Genomic DNA, 13,865 nt, shown 5'->3' with positions numbered 1-13,865 from the left:
CCTTCGCTATCCTCTTCCTCCTCTTCCTTCTCCTTTTCATCCTGCCAGTTCACAACATCACTCCAGTAATGTACAAAATGGGCTTCTATCTGTTGCCTTTCCCACATCCGAAACAACCATGGAAGGATGCTCTTTCTTTGCTTTGGTGCAGCGCTGATGCAAATCCTGGCAAAGCAGAGCTGACTTTGATCCTGCTTCAGACCAGTGGGACTGGCGGGGACACTTTAGCAGAGAGAGAAATAAGTTGTTTCACGCTCCAGGACGAGAGTTTGCTGGTGTGGATATTGTTCCTCCCACCCCCTGGCTTGTAGGATTTCCTCCCTCTTTTTTACCTCCAGGCTCTGGTTATTACAGCATGTTGTTTCCTGGCTGGTAGGTTGTGGTGGGAGAGAGGAGGAGTTTCTGCCACAAGGAGAGAACCTGTTGGTGGAACAGAAGGGCAGTTTGTACCTGCCGACTTGTTGGGTGGTGTCTCTGTTTCTTGCCAGAGGGTTACGTGGCATTCCTAAGGTATATTCAGTATGATTGATGGGTAGTTTGGGACTTTGCTATTGTTTTGAATGATTGGTTGTGCTTTTATTGCATATAGTGGTACCTCGGGTTACAGACGCTTCAGGTTACAGACTCCACTAACCCAGAAATAGTACCTTGGGTTAAGAACTTTGCTTCAGGATGAGAGCAGAAATCGTGCGGCAGCTGCACAAGGCCCCATTGGCTAAAGTGGTACCTCAGGTTAAGAACAGTTTCAGGTTAAGAACGGACCTCCAGAACGAATTAAGTTCTTAACCTGAGGCACCACTGTATTTCTCTTGCATTAATATGCTGTTGACCAATGGGGGGCGGGGCGGCTTTGGTATACAAATAAACCCTTGAAGTTGATGGTTCTTGCACATTTGGGATTGTATTACGAGTGTTACCTGGAGGGGCACTCTTGTGCTATAGTACAGTGAAAGTGGACACCCCAACCATGCCAGGAACATTAGTGGTATAAATAGTTACAGGAATTCAACGGGTAGTTGTGGGACATGTGGTAGATGGGAATGAAGCCAAAGGTCCACCCCAGAACTTTTGCAGGCACTAACAATATACCCCAATATACCACCATGAACAAAAATCATACTGATTACATAATAAAAAGGACCATTGGAGGACTCCTGCTGCTGTTCATCTTCCATGATAAGTGATGTTTTGCAACCACCATCCACTGTGGTGAAATTACATCATTACGTTATTAAAAAGGTAAAGGGACCCCTGACCATTAGCTCCAGTCATGACCAACTCTGGAGTTGCGGCGCTCATCTTGCTTTATTGGCTGTGGGAGCCGGCGTACAGCTTCCAGGTCATGTGGCCAGCATGACTAAGCCGCTTCTGGCGAACCAGAACAGCGCACGGAAACACCATTTACCTTCCCACCAGAGCGGTACCTATTTATCTACTTGCACTGCATGCTTTCGAACTGCTAGATTGGCAGGAGCAGGGACCGAGCAACGGGAGCTCTCCCCGTCGTGGGGATTCGAACCGCTGACCTAGGCTCTGTGGTTTAACCCACAGTGCTAATAGCGTTCCTTACGTTATTACCACCCCATTAATAATTACGTTATTACCACCCCATTAATTTTAATGGAAAGAAAACACAATGCAAAAGGGGGAGAAATGTAATCAATTATCACCTATCATTTATGGGCTGAAAGCAGCAACAGCAAACACCGATTTTATTCCTTGGTAATTTCTAGTCCCGTTTCAATTTTTATCAAAATTCTCTGTACCCATCAGTGGCCATGGACTATGGCACTTTTTCTTCCATGAAATTCAGCTTATTATTATTATTAGTAATTATTATTATTTTAGTGTAATGGAGTCAGTCAAGGTGACTGTTCCAACCTGTATTAAATGAGTATATTTTTTATTTGATTTCTCCCTTACCCAGTGTTTGTATGGAGGCTCGCAAACCCCACCCTTCATGGCACAATGCTCTTTTCTTCCTTTGCATTCATCGGTTACAGTTCATGTTGTTTCAAATTAGTAAAACAAAAACACACACATACAAAAACATTCTCTATTCCCAGAATTTTATTATTTTTTATTATTTAAATATACTATACATGTTCAATCTTTTTTTTTTAATAAAAAAACACCATACAATAACCTTCTTTTTATCTTGTCTCATATTTATGACGGAGACAGAAAAATACTTAGGGCACGTCTACCTGGGAACTTCCCTGGCACAAGCTTCTTTGCAATGAATGAGAATCCTACTGATTCATTTCAATTAGATTTGTGCACAATTAAGTTCCTTGAGGATCATGCCGGTGTTCTGGTGGAACGGTATTACTCTGGGAAACCCAACTGCAGCACAGTCCTGCAACAGAGGGCACCAAAGCACGTCAGCTGAACAAAGGCTTTTGGCAGCTTTGGGGGCGGGGGGGGGGGGAAGAAAGAAACTCTCCAGGAACCAGCAAAGTGGTTAAAAGCTTCCACTTAAAGAGGTATTCCCAAAATTTTGCTTAAATCAAAATGCGAAGAGAATTTGGTGGGTCTTCCTCAAGTGAAATGCTACCTGGAGGATTTCAAAGTAAACCCCAGAGGAATTTCAATAAGAATAGCAGAATTTATCAGGGAGTGAGTTTTACTTTCAGCACACCCCAGGATTGTCTCCCGAGTTCACTGAAAGCAATTTAAAAATCAAATATGGATGTTTGCTCCTCAGGTGAAACATCAGCGGGATTTTGAGGTGGGAGGGGTAGAACAAACAAATTTCTATAAGGCTATAAAAGAAAAATTCAGCTACTCCCACCCCAAAGACAACACATATCCATACTCTTGTCTTTCGGCATGATGGGATGGGGACTATTGCTTCCAAGCTTCTGCAAGCAGCAATATATCTTTTTTTCTTTTTGCAAGAAGCTTTTTTTTTTTAAAAAAAAAACTTTCCGAAATGCTATAATTATGAATGTTTACACACACCCCTCCCCCCCCCCAGACCCCAAAGCAACGTTAATGGTTCTGTGACATGAGAACCTTGTTTGTACCCTAGATGCTGTTCAGAAGAGTGGTCATTCAATCCTTTATTTGCCAAACAAACATTTAATTTTTGTTGTGGGTGGTCCACGGTGCCTTGTCAGATGCAATTATCACTTTGAAAACAAAACAAAAGCAAATGTAACGCAAGGGAAGTGCTCTCCTGATATGACAACGAGCATTTCGTTATTCAGTCTGAAGTTACCAGATTTACCTCCAGCATCTCAAAACACCCACTGCCTGTAGCTTTACATATATTTTTTCCCATCCACAAACGAAATTAAGAGTATGCATTAGCCCCAGGGTAGTCAGTGTGGTGCTCTCTATAAGTTGGTGGACCTCAGCTTCCATCAGCAAGGCCCAGTGGCGATGTGAGCTGTAGTGCAGCAAGATATGGAGCACACCATGTTAGCCACACGTCCTAAGGCTGCCTCGTCGGCTCAGGCCACATCAGACTGGGATTGCCATGTGTTTCACTGGAGGGAGGGTGCGCCTTGTGTAGAAGAACTTCCTAGTGTATCCCATGTATAAGGGAAGCACTTTTTTAAAGGGAGACTTCAGGAAATACAGCTTGAACATTTCATACTTCGAGGAGAAAGCTGTAGGCACATTCCATCCTAGCACACATCTATGGTCCAAATAGGAAAGAACTGGCTTTGGGCTCAGTTGAATGTCCTGGCCCCTTTGGCCAAATGACTCTGAGTAACTCGCAACCAGGTGCAAGGGAAAGCCGAATGAGGATAGTTTGATGCACTCTCCTTCCATGGCCCATATCACATGGCTCAGGTGACGCATTGCACATCTGCCAAAAATGGAGCGAACAGCAGCCAGGCTGTGTTTTCCCTATACCAATCCCTTCCACACTATAATGGATTGTGCATATAGATTTTCCCCTCATGCTGGTTTAACAGGGACTCGGGTAAGTAGCTAATAGATAATAACAGATTGCAATATCATCAGCCTTTGCAGAGGTTATACATTAGTTTGTTTTTTAAAAAAGGGACACAATTAACAAATCTCTGTATCAAAATTCTATTTCCAAACAAAATGAGAAACCAAACTGACTTCTTTCGTGACGAGAAATATCAAAGTCACGGCATCGACATAGTCCCTTAAAGTATTTTGAACAAAATCAAAGTATTAACAAAACTACTTCTGTTTCCCGCTACAGACACTGCAAAGAAGACATACGCATTTATTCATTTATTTAGTGGAATACAATGTGAAGAGAGTGGTACATGTTGGCTTGATGTACAGTATTCTACTTAACTTGCTCTAACAAAATGAATCTCTTTATGGTTATATTGATGAACTATCCACAGCTTTCTAACGTTAAAGGAAAAAAAAAGTAAAACAAAAAAACATATAGGTGTTTTTTTTCAGACTGAACGAAGTTGATAATTATGTTTAACTGAAGATCGCATTTGCTCAGTGTAAGCTGTGAAAATATGAGCACTTCATTTTAAAAATGTGCCCAATAATGCATTTCAGAGCCATTGTATATATTGCGATAAATGAAGAACATTTAAGATGTTGCTTTTAGACTGGCTCTCGGAAGTTATATACACATATGAATAATAGTGGCTGCAATCCTCAAGTCACTTACTTCAGAGTAGATCTGTTCACTTTAGTGTGGTTATTCTAGTCAGTGTTAAAGTGGGCAAGAATGGCAGTATCCACCTTGCCAGTGAGGGGTTATGAAACGTCTACCGCAAGAGGGCAAACAGCTTTATTCAGAATCATAGAGTTGGAAGGGAACTTGTAGGCCACACAGCCCATTCCCTGCTAAATGCAGGAAATCCTGGGCTCTAGAGTTAAAATCATAGAGTTGGAGGGGACCTTGTACGCCATGTTGCCCAATCCAGAGCTGAAGCATCCCCAACAGCTTGAAGACCTCCAGTCTCACGTCTAGTCTACACAAACAGCAGATCACATGGTCAAACTGTTTCCAGGCTCAGACCACTCTTTGAATATTCTCCCATGGAAAAGTCCCTACACATTTAAACAAAAAACAATATACCACCAGGAAGAATGCTAGAAAGGAATCTGCTATCTCCCTGGTACCTTCATTTCTCTACACTGAGTATATACAGTATATGTTGATGCCCTCCCTAACGGACTGAAATGGCAAAGTCCAGGAATAGTTTTATCACATGGTCTGCTCTTTGTATAAGCTATCAGTGATTCAGAGGTACTTCGTGGGGAGGGGGTTCCAGATATCCCTATTTGTCCGAGTTGGTTTGAGAAAGGACTATGCAGTTCTTCCATGTTAGGTCCCAGTCAGACAGAGACACAAGGGCCTGTCACCGGCTCTCGACACATTGCCATGTGCATGGTGAGCAAAGCAAAGCTGGCTTGGGGTGCCTTATATGTCATTGGTTCTTTTCAGTGAAACAAAGAAAGGGATAAAATTAAAATGGCATAAAGCTGAAAGAATGCTCTCGCCCGCTCCTATCTCAGAGGTACAGCTAAATCTCCAAACTATCACAGTGTTGACATGAGAGAAGCACGAGACAACTGCTCGGTCTTGCTTATCAGTCCCTGGTGTTTGTAGGGCCCCCTGCTGCCCGTTCTGCACAAAAAGTTGACCACCCCACTTACATGTTCCGCCATTTTGCACTCAGCCATTGTTCCTCAGGTTTTCAAAAGCAAGGGAATGAGAGCACAAGAGTTGATGCACAATGCTCTCATCAGATAGCAAATTAACATCCAACCCAACCCCATCTCTTCAGTTAAGAACATATTCCCTGTTGTTTCCAAATGATTGTAATAGGGGCTACCACTAACTTTTGCTATTTCACACCAGTGGTATGCATGTTGTATCCAAAGCCAGTATGATGATGAAAAGCTGTAGGCCAGCTTCCAAATGTTACATAGGAGCAGCATGGGCCCACTCCTTGTTGGAATGTTAGTATCTTTCCCACAGATAGAGATATGAAGCACCTGCATCTCTCCAGAGGACCACAGCCATTCACTCCTACATCTCCTCCCTCAGGTCTTATGTAACATCTGAAGCTACCCTATGTTAAAAAGGGAAGATTATTCAGATTGAGGCTGCAATTTTTCAACACCACATACATCCCGGCTCTTCTGAAATTGTTTGACTGCAGTCAAAAGGTTTGACTCTTTTCTGTCTTACTTTTTTTCAGGGGGAGAAGGAGAAGGCAAATTTGTTCTGTCAGATGTTAGCAACTCCATAGACTTAATTCAGCTTTAGTCTGAAAACATATAATCCCACCAATATAAGATGCAGTTGGATGCATTTACGGTCTGTTCCACAAAACCTGCCGAAGAGCTCTGATTAAATTTCAGCATCTTTGGGACCAGGCATTTAACTGAAATATGTTGGAGAGAAATGTACATCTGGGTACCAGTTCAACTCAGCCCATTTCAAAACAGCAGCAAGACTCTTCAGATGATGCAGGATGAGAACTTTTGTTCCTGTGGCAGGGAAAGACTATCAGTGATGCTGACAAAAACCACACACACACACACACAACAAACACACAGGTCACGTTGCAGTTCCCATGCATATCTGATCCTATTGATTTTAAGTGCAAAATTAAAAAAAGAAAAAAGAAACCCAGTTTCAAGAGGAAAAACAAACAAACAAACAAACAAACAAACAAACAAACAAGATCAAACAAAAACCACAGCCCTAGCCTTATCTATTCTCTGCTCTTGGACACTTGTGTGAGCTTTTTGACATCTGACTTGGTCAATCTTGTATGAAACACATAGAAGGAAAAAGAACAACAACGCAACAGGAAGCAACTGAGAAAATCCTTCAAACGAACAAACAAAAAAGAGAGAAGAAAGATATTTAACATCCTATTAAATAAATAACTTAGGGAGAAGTACAAAAGCATGGCATAAGCATACAAGGCGGGGGAACCATACTATTTATTTTGTTAGAACAGTTTTACTCTAATGTGCTTATATTTCTTAATCCTATTCATTTCTTTCACAAGACCATTCCAGAATCTTCTTTATCGCTGCATATGAGGATCCATGAATTTCCAGTAAATGCTTGCGTGCCTAACTGTTCATGGGATCATTAGGCTTGAATGAGCAATGAAGGTCTTTGATATGAGTTAGTATTCCATAAATAACTTTCCCCCAACATCATTCCATACATTGTCTCATGTCCTTTAAGTTCTATCGCGGAGATAAAAAATAATATTATTAATAATAATAATTTTGTTCACACTGGAAAGAGCTCCCATCCCATTTGATTCAGCTTGTGTCTTGATTATAAGATATGACACAGAACTAATTAGCAGTACTTCACGTGCCAGCAGAGAGCACAAAACCTTCAAAGGCTTCCCCCCTCTTTTCAATCAAGCAGACGTCTGCACTGTTTCTGCCTTTCCTCTTCAAGAGGATTACCAAGTATTCCTGACAAATGATCTTTGGTTCAACTGCTATCAATAGAACAGGCCCTTCATCTGTTGCTCGACGACCATGGGGAGAAAATGAGCGGTTGTGTTTTTCCTCCTGGTTCTCTGTCCTTTCCTCGTGGCTCCCTTTCCATTCAAGGCCACAAACATTTGCCTCCCGTTGTTTCTCCAAAAGAGCGACGCGTACGTATTGTATCCGTTTTCTTCTATTCTCTCCTTTAGTTTGCAGTCATTGTTAAACTCCCTCTGTTTCACATGAAAAAAAAAGAAACATATGGACAGAGTGAAGGTTAGAATGCAAAGTGATGAAAGAAAGAAAGAACTGGTAAACTTTGGGCACATCTTCACTGTACATTCAAAGCCCTATTATACCACTTTAACAGTCATAGAGAAAGGTGTAAACTGTAGATTGTGTAGGGCAGGCTTCCTCAACCTTGGCCCTTCATTTGGTTTTGGCCTACAGCTTCCATGATCCCTAGCTAGTGGTCAGGGATGATGGGAATTGTAGTCTCAAAACATCTGGAGGGCCGAGGTTGAGGAAGCCTAGTGTAGGGTGAGGACGTCAAAGAGCTGCAGTTCCCAGCACTCTTGACAAACTGCAATTCCCAGGATTCTCCATAACTGTTAATGTCAGATAACAGTGCTTTAAATGCATGCTTTCCAGCTACACTAGCTCCCGGTGGAGTACAGGGTCAGATTTAAGGTGCTGGTTTTGACCTATAAAGCCCTTCACAGCCTAGGACCCTCGTACCTACGGGACCGCCTCTCCCGGTATGCCCCATGGAGAACCTCAGGGTCCTTAAATAGCAACACCCTAGTGGTCCTGGGCCCTAAGGAAGTTAGATTAGCCTCAACCAGAGCCAGGGCTTTCTCAACACTGGCTCCAGCCTGATGGAACGCTCTGCCTCATGAGACCAGGGCCCTGCAGGATCTGATTTCTTTCCGCAGGGCCTGTAAGACAGAGTTGTTCTGCCTGGCCTTTGGCTTGGAGCCAATTTGATTCCCTCCCCCTCTTTCTTTTTCCTTTTCCTTTCTCCTCCTGTGATGAGGCTGCATTTTAATATTTTAATGTTTCAATATTTTAATGTTGTATTTTAATTTTGTTTTTAAGTTGAATTCATTCAACTTGTTTTTATTATTGCTTGTTAGCTGCCCTGAGCCCGGCCTTGGCTGGGGCGGGCGGGGTATAAATAATAATAATAATAATAATAATAATAATAATAATAATAACAATAATAATGTGGATATGAATTTGCATTTACTTGGGGGGGGGGCTGATTTTTGCATGACTTCTTTCACAGGGTTGTGCCTCACACTGCAGCATTCATGCCTAGAAGGGAAAAACTTCAGAGTGCAGCTTGGCTCATGTGGGAAGCAATTGCACCATTCACCCAGCCACCTACCCAGTTGATTTCTCCCCCATGTCAAGTATTAGAGGAGTGTGGCATGGGATCTGATAACGGTGAAGCAGTATCCACCCATCAAAGACAGCATGATGAGCATAAACTCAGGATAGTAGAGAAGATTCAGGCCACGTCTGCATTGGGCACATTCTGGCATCTATCAGTACAGCCAATTTGCACAAGCCACACCACACTTGGTGTCTAGCTTGTCTCACACATTCTCAGCTGCACTGCTGTTCTTAAAGGAGAGGAGCTCTAGCTCTGGGGTGTAGCACTGGCTTAGCTTGCAGGTCCCAGGTCCAATCCCCAGCATTACCAGGTAGGGCTGAGGGAGCCTCCTGTCTGTAATCCTCGAAGGCCACTGTCAGTCACACCAGACAATACTGAGCAAATGATCTGAATATGGACCAGTGATCTGACTCTGTATAAGGCAGTCAGTATGAGGTAGTTTCCTGTGTGGTGGGTTTTTCTTTCTTCTTTTAAAAAAAGAAAGAAGTGTAGGAAAGTAAATTTAATCTAATTCATTTAAAATGCCTTCCTCCTGCTTTCCAAGGAAGCTAACATAACAACAACAACAACAACAACAACAACAACAACAACAACAATGATATAGCCCACCCATCTGGCTGGGTTTCCCCAGCCACTCTGAGTGGCTTCCAACAAAATATTAAAATACAGCAGTCCTTCAGATATTAAAAGCTTCCCTAAACAGGGCTGCCTTCAGATGTCTCCTAAAAGTCTGGTAGTTGTTTATGGGAGGGTGTTCCACAGGGTGGGCACCACTACAGATAAGACCCTCCTCTGCCTGATTCCCTGTTACTTTGCTTCTCACAGTGAGGGAACTGCCAGAAGGGCCTCAGCGCTGGACCTCAGTTTCTGGGCTGAACAATGGGGGTGGAGACGCTCCTTCAGGTATACTGGACCAAGGCCGTTTAGGGCTTTTAGGGCCTAAACAGTGGTACATACAGTGGTACCTTGATTTACGCACTTAATCCATTCCTGAAGTCCGTTCTTTAACCAAATCTGTTCTTAAACTGAGGTGTGCTTTCCCTCCCACTGCTGGTGCCCTTCCACTATTCGGATTCTGTTCGTAGACCGAGGTAAAGTTCACAAACTGGAACACTACTTCCAGTTTTGCAGAGTTTGTAAACCGAATAGTTCGTAAACAGGACTGTTCGTAAACCGAGGTACCACTGTATGTGACTCAAACAAGAGGATAGGGATTGGCAAATTAGAGAATTTTGGTTTCTCTTTGTTTTTCATTTCCCCCACTCTTAATTTCTTCACATTTCCACATCAGTTTGTGGATTTTTTTTAAAAAAGCTATCGTACCAGTTTATCAGTGTTATAGTGTGAATTTCTCCTAATATGCACACATTTGTTTGCATTTTTTTGCCTAATACACATTTTTGAAAATTATTTTCCTCTTATAGAATGCATTTTTGCATGCTATTTGCACTAATATGTGTGCTTTTATGCAAGCTTTACCCTAGTGAATATATATTTTCATAGACACTACTTGCCAAGAGAACTGCATTGCAAAATTCAGAGAAATGCAAATTTCAAAGTATGGCTGTATATGTGTGAAATGAATATTCTCTCTCCCTGCTCCATGGAGGTTCTGTTGAGCATCAAGTCTATGAACTGATTTTGCCTTTGCTCTACACATGTTCTGCACATGCCTCATATCTTATTGAAAAAACTAGGCTGGAAATCTTTGAGAGCTTTCCCTAGGAAAAATTTATTGAGGCTATTTTTCATATCCATCTGCTTATAAAAGCCAAACATCTATGCCAGTGTGAATCCAGGCATAGGAGGTCTTGTTGGGAATAAAAGTTCTAACTAGAACATTCTGGAAAGGTTATAAAATAACCTGTTAATCATGGGTTTGGTGCTAAGGTACAAAACGTTCTGCATATCAGAGCCAATAGGGAACTTTCATTCTCGACCCTCTGGTATTTTGATCTCAATTCCAGACAGCCAAATCTGGATCATAAGCATGTGGGTTCCATTGTTCTGACTATACGACGGCCTCTGGAAAAATATGCAATTTTTAAATACCTGTTTTGCAGGCAGGCATTCCTTCTTTGACTTATGGGAGGAGGAAAGATCAATCTCCAACACCTTAATTTTTTTTTAATTAACAATAAATATTTTGTGAATTTTAGATGTTTGGAGTTGAGACTGCAATCCTAATCACATTTACCTGGGAGTAAGCCTCCATGAACTGAGTAAGATTTACTTCTGAGGAGACACTGTCAGGATTGTGCTGTGACGTAGGAAGTCAACGGGTGGGCATAAATATGTTATGGATCAATGTCTAGCTTGGAGAACTGCAGCTTGATTTAATCAATCAATTAAATCATTTTTAAGAAGCCGAAAAGGCACGACTGATTTGTTGGGCAACAATATAAATTATTTTAAAAATAGAAATATTTTTAGAAATTGCAAACGGCAGGCATTGTCCCTTTTTTTGCAAACGGGGTGAGCTGATTTCAAATCCCACTTCTCAAATCCCACTGCTGCAGTCCTGCTTTCACATTACGTGATGTTACAACACAGTTGTGAGAGACATATCACAGCAAGTTTGTTTAGCAAAAATGGTGAAAAGAAAACTGAACACACACCTGAGAGTTACTTAAAAGCTTTTGATTATTTCTTTTAAAAAATGATGCAGCTGGGCTTCAGTTTTATTCGAGATTTCATAACATGGCTTTCAAACTGTGTAGCTACTGAATGGCAGGTGTTTATTTTCATAGGCAGCAATGAAGTTTAAATAGCATAATATTTCAGGGGCTATTTAATCCAGGAAGCAAATATAAGCATTTCTTGAAATAATTAACACTCAGCTTCTTAGGCGAAACGAGCTGATGAGAGAATTCTCTAGCTACTTGTTTGAGTCATGAGTGGAGCATTGCCCACTCAAGAGTGAAGAGGTAGTTTTACCTTGAAAGGACGGACAACAGCTCAGTGGTAGAACACATGATTGGCAGGTAGAAGTTTCCAGGTTCTATCCCTGGCATCACCAGTTAAAGGGATATAATAATAATAATAATAATAATAATAATAATAATAATAATAATAAATCATTTATACCCCGCTCATACAACTGGGTTGCCCCAGCCACCACGGGCAGCTTCCGACATGCATAAAAACATAATAAAACTTCCTGATACAGGGCTGCCTTCAGATGTCTTCTAAAAGCTATATTTATCTCCTTGAGATCTGATGGGGGGCGGCATTCCACAGGGAGGGCGCCACTGCAGAGAAGGAAAATAGTTTACCCTGGTAGGAGGTGGCTTCATAGTTAGGGAAAGAGCCATAGCTCAGTGGAAGGGCCTATGTTTTGGATGCCAAAGGGCCCCGTTCCAATCCCTGCCATCAGCAAAGACTTCTGTAGTTTTGAGAGTTCCCTGGATTGACATGTAAGCCACTCTCAGAATTGTAGCTCTGGGAGGGGAGCAGCATTCTCCTAACAACTCTCAGCACCCTTAACAAACTACAGCTTCCAGAAGTCTTTTGGGTAAGCCATGACAGTTTAAAGCAGTGTCAAATTGCTTTAGAATGTATGGTGTGAAGTGATAAAGCAAGCTTCCTATAGTTCAGGAGTCAGGCAGAGTGAATATGGAATATTGGAAGCTGCCTTAAGCCATTGGTCCATGTAGCTCAGTAATGTCTACATTGACTGGCAGTGGCTCTCTATGGTGTCAGGTAGGGGGAATCTCCTGGTCTTACATTGAGATTGAATCTGGGATCTTCTTCATACAAAGCAGTTGGCTCTACTACTGAGCTACGGGCCTGTATCATTTAGCATCTGGTACAACCTAGCAATGTTTATTACATTAAAGAGGCAATATGGTTAAAACAGTTGGGCATGAGAGAAGTGGAAGAAACCAGCTGGGGATTCCAACAAATTATGGGGCTTGGCCAGACAGCCACAAATATCTATTCATAACATCTTCTTGGTCTGAGTTGTAGATCATCAGGAAATGATAGAGCTAATGCTTCTAGAAAAGGGGAGGAGCTCTCAAACCACTATGTTTGAAACTATTTTAATGGTGGCTAAAAATAGAGCAAAAGGGTTGCTTTCTGAACTATACAGAGCATTAATAGACTGGGGAAATTTAATAGGGCTGCAAAAGGTTTGGAAAGAAGATTGAGGTGAGATGATAAGAGGATCAAGATTAGATATTTATATTTTTTTAAAGCAATATTCTTCAAACCTTGGGTCCCCAGATGTTTTGGGACTACAACTCCCAACTCTCCTGGCCATTGGTTTAGGATGATGGGAGTTGTAGTCCAACAATACCTGGAGACCAAAGGTTGAAGAACAGTGGTCTAAAACTTCAGTAAACATGGCCTCAAATCAAATGCCATAATCTATGCCAAAACTTGTTCAGAGATGATATATTACTCCGGTATATATATATATTACATATATATATGCAAAAAACCAACTGCTTCTGAAAACAAGTTAGCAGACTGTCTTTCAGCCCAATTCCAAAAACAGTCCTACTCAGTACAATAGGACCAGCGTAGGAACAGTATACAACAGATTAAATAAATAAAGGCAGAGAAACATACTTACCGAACCATAGACTTTTCCATTCTTGTTCATGGCTAGATAATAGTTGCTGCTAATGGATTTAACTGCTACAACTCCAATTTCCACTGATGTTATCTCCAATATGCCTACAATCCAAGGAGAAAAGGAAAAGGAAAATGAGAATGGTTCAGGTCTAAGATTTGGAATCTCATCATTAAAGCAGGGAGAGAGAGGTGGGAGGGGGAAAAGGCGGATGTTTTGGATAACTATGATAAAGAGCTAGAATTAAAATGGATCTTTTCAAACCTCACTCAAATCCTGTTAATATCCAGAGCGACTGACAAACCCGCTTCAGAAACTTTCACGGCAAGAATATACACAAATGTTGTTTCAATTACCGTGTTTCCTTTCCTATTCCTCTATTTGAAACTCCATAAATATTGAAATAGCTCAACCCTTCTTAGTGTAGATTTTCACCGAAATTTATCAAAAGAGACA

At 41.6% G+C, this 13,865-nt stretch overlaps 1 protein-coding gene across 1 annotated transcript in view; it reads right to left on the bottom strand.

Annotated features, from left to right (window-relative positions):
• Positions 1-2,052: 2,052 nt before the first annotated feature.
• Positions 2,053-13,865, bottom strand: part of FGF10 (fibroblast growth factor 10) — an 87,749-nt gene continuing 75,936 nt past the window's right edge. The window contains exons 3-4 of the mRNA XM_081930032.1: positions 13,410-13,513; positions 2,053-7,664 (exon numbers count right to left, since the gene is read on the bottom strand). Of these exons, the coding sequence (XP_081786158.1) occupies positions 7,446-7,664; positions 13,410-13,513 (323 nt within the window). The 3' untranslated portion in view covers positions 2,053-7,445. The remainder of the gene's footprint in view (positions 7,665-13,409; positions 13,514-13,865) is intronic.

This window comes from Podarcis melisellensis (assembly GCF_964234715.1).
Source record: "Podarcis melisellensis genome assembly, chromosome: 11".
In the NCBI taxonomy this organism is placed as follows: Eukaryota; Metazoa; Chordata; class Lepidosauria; order Squamata; family Lacertidae; genus Podarcis; species Podarcis melisellensis.
Note: the sequence above shows the minus strand (reverse complement) of the source record. Positions and strands in the feature narration are given on the sequence as shown.